Source organism: Diceros bicornis, chromosome 17 (genome assembly GCF_020826845.1).
Source record: "Diceros bicornis minor isolate mBicDic1 chromosome 17, mDicBic1.mat.cur, whole genome shotgun sequence".
In the NCBI taxonomy this organism is placed as follows: Eukaryota; Metazoa; Chordata; class Mammalia; order Perissodactyla; family Rhinocerotidae; genus Diceros; species Diceros bicornis.
The window spans coordinates 54,428,015-54,439,521 of record NC_080756.1 but is presented as its reverse complement, the minus strand read 5'-3'; the positions used below and the strand labels follow the sequence as shown (position 1 = coordinate 54,439,521).

General features: G+C 38.7%; 1 protein-coding gene across 1 annotated transcript in view; it reads right to left on the bottom strand.

Moving 5' to 3' along the window:
* Positions 1-246: 246 nt before the first annotated feature.
* LOC131416387 (antigen WC1.1-like) overlaps positions 247-11,507 on the bottom strand; it is a 50,003-nt gene continuing 38,742 nt past the window's right edge. The window contains exons 8-9 of the mRNA XM_058558885.1: positions 898-939; positions 247-805 (exon numbers count right to left, since the gene is read on the bottom strand). Of these exons, the coding sequence (XP_058414868.1) occupies positions 420-805; positions 898-939 (428 nt within the window). The 3' untranslated portion in view covers positions 247-419. The remainder of the gene's footprint in view (positions 806-897; positions 940-11,507) is intronic.

Here is an 11,507-nt window from a genome sequence, read left to right as displayed (position 1 = left end):
CATCTGTCTTCCAAATCTGGTTCTAAGAGATTTTTATAAAATGAAAGTGGGTAAAGCTTTGGAGCATCACAGCGGTCACAACTCAATAGGACTATGAACACCTGATCATTAGGCCTTTCCTATACCAATATGGTTAATTTGGCAGAAATATGTAGAGTCCATAGTGCATGTGCCTGAAAATATGGATGTCTCCTCTATCACATGGCTCAGATCAGAAGAATCACTTACTTCCACGGGTTGGGAGAACTGCTGTCCTCTTACCTGCAGAGAAGAGAAGGAGAATAGGCTCACTATACTGACTTGGCCTGGCAAAGCCATAGGGTTACACCTACCAACCGCTGGCATATTGTTTTCTCCCAGATCCCAGGAGATTAGGAAATACCATCTCCTGGAGCCAGAGCAGAGAACAGCAGGTTAGTTCAGGAGGTGCTTCTGGATGCAACCTCATATATCCTTCGATTCCAGCCCAGGGCCCTGGTCCTCCACTCACCAGAGCACCTCACTCCAGCATCCTCCTCATGCTTGCAGTTGCTCTGCCCCCAGGGCTTCGCAGCACAGGCCCACAGGGAGGACTCCCTGCCCCTGCACTGCACCTCATCCAGCCAGATCCTCCCATTTCCTGGGCCAAACGCTGCCTTCGGCAGGGCGTCCAGGGCAGAGCCACAGCCCAGCTGCTGACACACCACTTCGGCCTCTGCCAGGCTCCAGGAGTCATCACACACGGTGCCCCAGGAGCCCTCATGCCAAACCTCCACTCTCCCTGAGCACTTGGTGTCTCCTCCTCTCAGTCGGAGCTTCTCTTTGTCTGAAAAAACAGCAGCACCTTCTGTTACTGCCCCTGGTGGGAAGGAAGGAGCCCTTGGGAGCCAACAGGGGAGGTAGGAGGGGCTGATGTACCTGTGCAGGGGGCAGCAGTTGGACAGCTCTTGGGTCTCATTCCTGCAGAAGCAAAAAGTGGGGAAACACTGGATCAGGGACAGCTGGGGGCGGTCTGGTCCACAAACAAGATTATCTAAGGTCCTTGGCTCAGTTCAATGAAAGGTGAAAATAACAGGTTTCATAATTAATCTAATGGGCTATGTTACTGTGACATTCACTGGATCATTGTCCTTATCGCCAGTTGAAATTATTTTATCTGTTTACTTGTTTATCACTCTCCACATTCCACAATAAACACAAATAGAGACATGCACACACACACACACACTCACACACGCACACCCCTGAATGAAAGTTCCGCGCGAGGAAGGACCTTGCATTCTTATTCACCTCTGTGTTTCTACTACCAAGACAGTGACTGGTATGTTGTATGCATTCATTCAACAAGCATGTAAGGAGAACCTTCTATAAATACGAGGTATAGGAGCTTGATAAATATTTGAATGAATGAATAGATGAATAAAATCCAGTGAAATATAATTCCTTTAAATTATTACTGATCAGTAAAATAATAAAAGAAATGTAAATTAATGGTACTGGTTTGTGGTAACAAATAGTGCATATTAAAAAATAATTAGTAATAAACAGAAGTAATTTACATTCAATATTATGTTTACATAATTTTTAATGGAAAATTATAAAACATATTCTAAACTACTCATCTATTTTTGAGTATGACATGTGGGCAAGCAAAGATTACTATAGTAAGAGGAAAGTCTTAAAACAGGTAATGTACAGACTAGAACAAGTAGAATTCAGAGAAAGATAGGTGGACAAATAGCTAGCTAGTAAGACATAAATGTCTATATGAGACTCAAATAAATATGCTGAAAAATATATTGAGTCAACATAGAGATAAACAAAAGACTAAAAAAATAAAACAATTGAAGCTGAAAGAAATATATATAAATTCAAAACAACACAAGAAAACAGAAGTGTACATGGTATGTTTCATAAAACATCAGAATTTGTATATTCTTTCTACACCATCGTATCAAATCTCCTATCCTATGCAGAGAACATCTCAGAAAATGATGGCAGGACCTCTGTGGGGTGGCTGCTCACTTTCAGGGTCAGAGACTTCACTACCTCTCAATTAATAGTGTTTTCTTGTAGAAAAGATATTACCATATAATGTCTAATGATTTAAACACTCATTGGCCTTCAACAGGGAAAAGACAACAAGATGAGGAAAGAGGCACAGAAAAGAGTGAGCCTCTGCCTTGGAAATATCTATCGCTACATTCTCCCCAGCTGTGGATTTCAAGCAACTCCCAGCATATTGTCCATGGTAAACCTGAATGGGGTGTGTGTGTGTGTGTGTGAGAGAGAGACAGAGAGAGAGAGATTGAGAGAGAGAGGACAGAAATGTTGAGGAAGGTGTCCCCCTACAAACATTTATTTATTTATTTCAATATGTGGAATATCCAGGTAAGACTGACAAAGAAGAGGCAACAAAGTTGAATATAGTTAAGGGAGAATGATTATGATGTTAGATCATGTTATATAATCTGGCTAAGAAAAAATATGCAGATATGAGGAAAGTGAAAAACTAACTAAAATTGACAGGGGAAAGGTGGGGTATCTCCATAATGATAAAAAATTATTTGTAAAGTAGCATTGCAGGATATAATCCATAAGGTTAAGAAGCAGTGGTCAGAGAATGGGGTAAAGAAATCAAGATTTCAAGATGTTCAGTTATTGATGGTCATTAGTGTATGCATAGGCAGAGGAGGGATGGAAGGAAAGGTGCTTGGAAATGAGGAACTCAATGAATTGAGAGGCCAGGATGTAGTCTCAGTTGTGTTTAAGGAGGCTGAAGTAGCTACTAATGGTTCCAGGATTCAGACAGAGATGAAGAACCTGGCGAGCCTGGTGCTGCAGTCTTCAGTGGACAAGCGGGAGTGACCAGAATGTTGGATATGACAACCACAAACATAAGTAGTGGGTGATATCACCTCAAGGCATGAATTTCAAAGTAGCTGGATGTTGAGAAGAAACACACAAAAGGAATTGTTGAACATGACAACTGAGACCAAGGAGTATACCTATTCCAAGTCTCAGCCCAGAGAAAAGTGTGTTGAAAGAGAAACACACAGCCTCTAATTCATAGGGAAATCAATGTTTTCAGAGAAAAGTCAGGTTTTGATCAGAACAGGAAAGTGAAGGAAATATATAGGGTATAGAGGAAATTTGAAGATGATGGGTTCCAAATTCCAGCAGGTTCTGCAGAAGATTTTGGGAAAGTGAGATGATGGGGACAGATTAGTACACAGTAGTGAATGAGAAACGCCCAGAAGATGAAGGATTAGCCAAGAAGACTGGGATTCTGAAAGCCTGTTAGAAGAGATAAATTCAAGTAGAAAGATATGGGGAGCCCAGGTGACTGACCACTCAACAGTTCTCCAAGATGTGGCAATTGAGAAGATAAACAAATTCCTCTTTAACAGGATTGTTTTCTTGGGTCCTGCCCAAGAGAGGTCTTGGCTCTGCTCACCATTCCAGGGTAAACTTGCATTGCTCTCCCTTACCCTCTTTCTGCTGTGACCATGATGGAAATTTCTCAGTACCTCAAAGACACCATGTTTCCTCCCACCTCAGTGTTTACACTGACCAAAGAGATCTCTCCACTTTCTTTCCTTTATTGACTTTATTGATGTTATTGACTCATCCTTCAGGTCTCAATCTAAATAGATTTATTCTTTTGCCCCAAGTACACAATTCCACAGCACTTTCTAATCCTTCACAACACTAGAAATTTCTGCCTAGTGAGTGTTTCTAGCATAGGATTGTAACTCCATGAAGATAGTGTGTGATATATAATAAGAAATATATATTTGGTCTTCATCCATGGTTCCCGGCACATAGTTCCTAAAACCCTAATTTCCTAAGTGATAAGAGCTTTAGGGGCATCTTTTGTTATAATATTATTTTTTTGTTCCTGGATCTGGAAATAGCTCTGAAGCAGAGAAATAAAGGTGCAAGAAGTGTTTTTTAGTTATTCATAAGAAGTCTCTTTCAATCATGCCTGAGTTTATGTAACAAAGTCGTTTCTGGAAAGCCCTTAGATAGATAACCTCAGGATGGGGGCTGGTTGCATGGGAACCAGCCATGTATTATAGGTTTGGAACTTTCAGCCACAACCCTTGACCTATAAGGAGGGGAAAGAGACTGGAGGTTGAATCAACCACTGATGGCCAATAATTTTATCAGTCATGCCTCCAAATGAAGATTCCACATAAATATTAAATGATGGAATTTGGAGAGCTTCTGAGTTAGTGAACACAGGAATGTGCTGGGAGAGTGGCACACCTTGAGAGGGCATTTAAGCTCCATGCACCTTTCCCCATACTTTGTCCTATGTATCTCTTCTGTGTGGTTGTTCATGAGTCGTATCTTTTTATAATAAACCAGGGATCTAGTAAGTAAAATATTTCCCTGAGTTTTGTGAGCCATCTTAGCAAATTATCAAACCCACAGAGGGGGTTGTGGGAATCTCTAGTTTATAGCTGGTCATCAGAAGCTCAGGTGACAACCTGGACTTGTGATTGGTGTCTAAAGTAGGAGCAGTCTTGTGGACTGAGCCCTTAACCTGTGGGATCTGATGCTATCTCCAGGTAGCTAGTGTCATAATTGAGTTAAATTGTACGATACTCAGCCAGTATCATATCAGAGAATTTCTGGTGGGAAAATCCCCCAAATTCGATGACCACAATAGAGGTATTGATAGTAGAGTAGAGTGGTGAATAGACAGAAAAAAGAGGAATTTTCCTTTACACAATAGCTATATTTCCTTCCCTTCTCTGTCCTCACACCTGGAAGTTAAGTTTGTACCTACAGGCACTCAATTACTATCTGCCAATAGACAGACTTGAGAAGTAGTCTAAGTGATGTAAATGCATGTCAGAGCAAAAAGACCATAAGCCTAAGAGATGGAGCAATCAGGATTGGATTCCCTGCACTGTTGAGTCTATCGTTTAAATACTCCTAACCTCAGTTTCCTCATCTGAATTAAATGATCACCGTAATACCTATTAATACTTTGTTGCACATATTGAATTTCATTAGATGTGAAAAAATTCAACATAATGGCTAGCACATAGTAAGTTACTTGTATAACTGAAGTCTTACTTCTCACCCTTTGGACTAAGGAAACATAAATTAATAAATATAGTCTAACATTGCATTAGCAATTCCTTAGAAAGTTTATCAAAAGTGATGGAAAAATATATTTCATGCAAATGGAAACCAAAAGAAAGCTTGGTAGCTATATTTATTTCAGACAAAATAGACTTTAAGACGAAGACTGTAGTAAGAGAAAAGAAGGTCATTATATAATGACAAAAGGGTCAATCCCACAGAAGGATATAATATTTACAAATATTTATGCAGCTAGCATAGGAGCACCTATATATAAATCAAATACCAATAGACCTATAAGATGAAAGAAATGGCAATATAATAATAGTAGGGGACTTTAATACTCCACTTATATCAATGGATAGATAATTCAGCCAGAAACTCAATAAGGAAACATTGGCCTTCAATCACACATTAGATCAGATGGCCTTAGCAGACACACACAAAACATTACATCCAAAAGCAAAAGAATACACATTCTTCTCAAGTGCACATGGAACATTCTCCAGGATAGATCATATGTTGGTCTCATAAATGAAATAGAGACTAAAAAGACAATAGAAAAGATTAATGAAACTAAGAGCTGTTTTTTTTAAAAGATAAAATTGGCAAAACTTTAGTTAGAATAACTGAGAAAAAAGAGAGAAAACTCAGATAAATAAAATCAGAAGAGAAAGAGGAGATATTACAACTGATACTACAGAAATGCAAAGGATCATAAGAGACTACTATGAACAATTATCTGCTAACAAATTGGACAACCTACAAGAAATGGATAAATTCCTAGAAATGTATGAACTATCAAGATTGAATCATGAAGAAATAGAAATTCTGAACAGGTTACTAGTGAGGAGATTGAAACAGTAATCAAAGATATTTTAACAAACAAAAGTCCAGACATGATGGCTTAACTAGTGAATTCTACCAAACATTCAAAGAAGAATTAATACCAATCCTTCTCCAACTCTTCCAAGAAATAGAAGAGGAAGGAACATTTGCAAACTCATTTTATGAGGCCAGCATTACCTAGACAAGGACACTTAAAGAAAAGAAAATTGCAGTCCAATATACATAATGAATATAGAATATGCAGAAATCCTAAACAAAATACTAGCAAAGCAAACTCAACAATACATTAAAAGGATCATACACTATGATGAAGAGAGATTTATTCCAGGGATGCAAGGATGTAACATCTGCAAATCAATCAACATGATACATTATATTAACAAAATGAATGATAAAAATCATATGATCATTTTGGGAGTGACATCACCATCATGATGGAGTGAATTGTTCCCTTTGTCTCTCCCTCATGAATTACAACGAAACAGACATCCATAGACCAACAGAGGATTCCCTACACAGCACAACAGGATGCCTAAGAGATCCAGGCAGTTATACATCTGAAGGTGGGTGGACCGGACCCCTGGAAATCAATGGACCTATGACAGCAGCCCTCTTCCCCCGGTGGCAGCAATACAGAGTCTAGATCCTCATGCAGCAGCCAGGAGAATGTGAGCAAAGGTAATGGTGGCCCAACCCCATGCATGTGAACACCTGAGGAGTGGTGGTGATGGTGGTCAGCAGCAGCATGCCTGGCAGTGGCCCAGCCTTGTAATGATTGATGGAAGTGGCAGCAGCTCAACTCACACAACTGTGAGCAGATGGGGCAGGATCACCCAGCTCCCAGTGGTGTCACCACTGACACCAACTTCACCAGCAACAGGGGCTTCATACAAGTCCCCAGGTCCTGGGCCCCATGAGTGACAGCGACAACTGTGAATCCAGCAACCCAGGCAGTGGTGGAACCAGCATCCCCATACAACTTGGGAACAGCAGTGCAGGTGGTGCACAGGACAACAGCATCTGAACCTATGAAGACCCAGTGGGGGAACACGAGATGCAGGTGACCAGAAGCAAAGTAACCATAGTCATACCCTAATAAGAAAGGGTGATTACTACCACAAATGCACTGGCAGAGGATCAATTCATCAAACAGCATGAAGAACTACAGTAACACAGCAGAACAGAAGGAAAATGACAAATCTCCAGAAACCAAAACTGAAGTCACAGAAGATTAAAATATAAATGACAGAGAATTGAAAATAGCTGTCATAAAGAAACTCAAGGAGTTACAAGAAAAGTCAGAAAGACAGTTCAGTAAGCTCAGGAATAAAATGAATGAACAGAAGGAACATGTCACCAAAGAGATTGAAGCTTTAAAAAAAACCAAACAGAAATTCTGGATATGAAGAATACAATTAATGAGATGAAAAATAATGTAGAAATCATTAAAAAGAGAGCGGAGCTTATGGAGAAGGGAATTAGTAAGGTTGAAGATAAAAACATAGAAATGATTCAGGTGGAAGAGGAGAGAGAACTAAGTTTAAAAAAAAAATGAAGAATTCTTCAAGAAATATTTGACTAATTAGGAGAACTAACGTAAGGATTATAGATACCCCAGAGGGAGAAGAAAGGGAGAAAGAGGCAGTGAGCTTATTCAAAGAAATAACAGCTGAGAACTTCCCCTAGAGAAGGAACCAGACTTGCAAGTACATGAAGCTAAAGGAATTCCTGATTACATCAATGCAAAAATACCTTCTCCAAGGTATAAAACTGTCAAAACTCAATGACAAAAAAAAAAAAAAAAAATACTAAGGGCAAGGAGAGAGAAGAAAATACCCTACAAAGGAGTCCCAATCAGACTTTCAGTGGATTTCTCGGCAGAAACCTTACAGTCTAGGACAGAATGGAATGACATATTGAAAATACTGAAAGACAAAAACTACCAGCCAAGAATACTCTGTTCAGCGAAATTATCCTTCAGATATGACAGAGAAAAAAGAGCTTTCCCAGACAAAGTATAGCTGAGGGAGTTCACTTCCACTAGACCTGCCTTACAAGAAATGATGAAAGGAGCCCTCCTACCTGAAACAAAAAGGCAAAGGTTTACAAAGCTTTGAGCAAGGAGATAAATAGACAGGAAAGTTCAGGAAATTGCAGTTCTATATCAGAGTAGGTTAGCAAACACCTAATTATTACATAAAGGATAAAGGGAAAGAAAGCATAAAAATAACTGAAAGACTTCAATTTGTTCACCAACTCACAAGACAAAAAAGAATAATTTGTGATAACAAAAGGAAAGAAGGGAGAGGAAAGGGATGGAACCTGCATAGGCTAATGGAGATAAGAGGCTATCAGAAAAAGGACTAGCTTATCTTTGAGACCTTTTAGATTTTATTTATTTATTCTTCCCCCCAAAGCCCCAGTAGATAGTTGTATGTCATAGCTGCACATCCCTCTAGTTGCTGTATGTGGGACTCGGCCTCAGGATGGACGGAGAAGTGGTGCCTCGGTGTGCGCCCAGGATCCGAACCCGGGCCACCAGCATCGGAGCGTGCACACTTAACCACCAAGGCACGGGGCCAGCCCTATGAGACCTTTTATACAAACCTCATGGTAACCACAAAACAAAAAAATTAGAGCAGAGTCACAAATCATAAAGAGAAAATGGAGAAAACTATCACAGAAAACCACCAAACTGAAATGGCAGACAGAAATACAAGGAAAAAAGAAACAATGGAAATATAGAACAACCAGAAAAAAAAGATAAAATTGCAGTATTAAGCCCTCATACATCAATAATCACTCTAAATGTAAATGAATTGAATTCACCACTCAAAAGACAGAGAGTGGCTGGATGGATTAAAAATGAAGACCCAACAATACCCTGCCTCCAGGAAACACAGCCCTGCTCTAAAGACAAACATAGGGTCAGAGTGAAGGGATGGAGATGATACTGCAAACAAATGACAAACAAAAGAGAGGAAGTAGCCAAACTTATATCAGATAAAACAGACTTCAAGATAAAAAAGATAATGAGAGACAAAGATGGGCTTTATATAGTGATACAAGGGACATTTCACCAAGAAGACATAACACTTATTAATATATATGCACCTAACACAGGAGCAGCAAAGTACATAAAGCAACTATTAACAGATCAACAGGGAGAAATTGACAGCAACACAACAATAGTAGGGGACCTTAACACCCCACTTACTGGATAGATCATCCAGACAGAAAGTCAGAAAGGAAACAGTGACTCTAAATGAAACACTAGACCCGATGGATTTAATAGATATATACAGAACATTCCATCCAAAACCAGCAGAATATACATTCTTCTCAAGTGCACATGGAACATTCTCAAAGATAGACCATATGTTGGAAAACAAGGCAAGCCTCAATAAATTCAGGAAGATTGAAATCTTATCGAGCATCTTATCTGACCACAATGCTATGAAACTAAGAATCAACTACAAGAAGAAAGCTGGAAAAGACACAAACATGTGGAGACTAAACAACATGCTACTGAACAACTATTGGATCAATGAAGAAGTCAAAGGAGAAATCAAAAAATACCTAGAAACAAATGAAAATGAAAACACAATATACTCAAACCTATGGGTTGCAGCAAAAGTGGTACTGAGAGGGAAATTTATAGCAATACAGGCTTACTTCAACAAATAATAAAAATATCAAACAATCTAATACTATACCTAAAAGAACTAGAAAAAGAAGAACAAAAAAGCCCAAGGTCAGTAGGAGGAAGAAAATAATAAAAATCATAGCAGATGTGAATGAAATAGACACTAAGAAAACAATAGAAAGGATCAATGAAACTAAGAGCTTGTTCTTTGAAAGGATAAACAAAATGGACAGACCTTTAGCCAGACTCACTAAGAAAAAAAGAAAGAAGACTCAAATAAATAAAATCAGAAATGAAAGAGGAGAAATTACGATGGACACTACAGAAATACAAAGGATTATAAGAGAATACTGTGAAAAGATATATACCAACAAACTTGATAACCTAGAAGAAATGGATAAATTCTTAGAATCATACAACTCCCTAAAAGTGAATCAAGAAGAAATAGAGAATCTGAACAAACCAATCATAAGCAAAGATATTGAAACTGTAATCAAAACCTCCCAAAAAGCAAAATCCAGTACCAGATGGCTTCTCTGGAGAATTCTACCCAACATTCAAAGAAGATTTTCTTGCTATCCTTTTCAAATTATTCCAAAATTGAAGAGGATGGGATGCTTCCTAACTCATTTTACAGGGCAAAAATTACCCTGATACCAAAACCAGACAAGGACAACACAAAAAATGAAAATTACAGGCCAATATCGTTGATGAACATAGACGCAAAAATCCTGAACAAAATATCAGCAAATCGAATACAACAATACATTAAAAGAATCATACACCATGATCAAGCAGGATTTATTCCAAGGATACAAGGATGGTCCAACATCCACAAATAAATCAATGTGATACCCCACATTAAGAAAATGAGGAATAAAAATCATTTGATCATCTCAATAGATGCAGAGAAAGCATATGACAAGATCCAACATTCATTGATGATAAAAACTCTCAATAAAATGGATAAAGAAGGAAAGTACCTCAACATAATAAAGGCCATATATGACAAACCCACAGCTAACACTGTACTTAATGGTGAAAAACTGAAAGCCATTCCTTTGAGAACAGGAACCAGACAAGGGTGTCCACTCTCACTACTCTTATTTAACATAGTATTGGAAGTCCTAGCAAGATCAATTAGGCAAGAAAAAGAAATAAAAGAGATCCAAACTGTAAAGAAAAAAGTAAAACTCTCAGTGTTTGCAGATGACATGATTCTATTTATAGAAAACCCTAAAGTATCCACCATAAAATTATCAGAAATAATGAATAGCTACAGAAAATTTGCAGGGTACAAAATCAACATGCAAAAATCAGTTGCATTTCTATACACTAATAACCAATTAGCAGAAAGAGAAGTCAAAAATACAATCCCATTTACAATCACAACAAGAGAATAAAATACCTGAGAATAAATTTAACTAAGGAAGTGAAATATCTACACACTGAAAATTATAAGACATTATTTTTGTTTGTTTTTGGTGCGGAAGATCAGCCCTGAGCTAACATCCATGCCAATCCTCCTCTTTTTGCTGAGGAAGACCTGCCCTGAGCTAACATCTATTGACAATCCTCCTTTTTTTTACCTTTTTCTCCCCAAAGCCCCAGTAGATAGTTGTATGTCATAGTTGCACATCCTTCTTAGTTGCTGTATGTGGGATGCCGCCTCAGCATGGCCAGACAAGCAGTGCGTCGGTGCGCGCCTGGGATCCGAACCCAGGCGGCCAGTAGCAGAGCATGCGCACTTAACCGCTAAGCCATGGGGCCGGACCCTATAAGACATTATTGAGAGAAATCAAAGAAGACACAAAGAAATGGAAAGATATACCATGCTCACAGATTGGAAGAATAAACAAGGTTAAAATGTCCATATTACTTAAAGTAATTTACATATTCAACGCAATCCCAATCAGAATCCCAATGACATTCT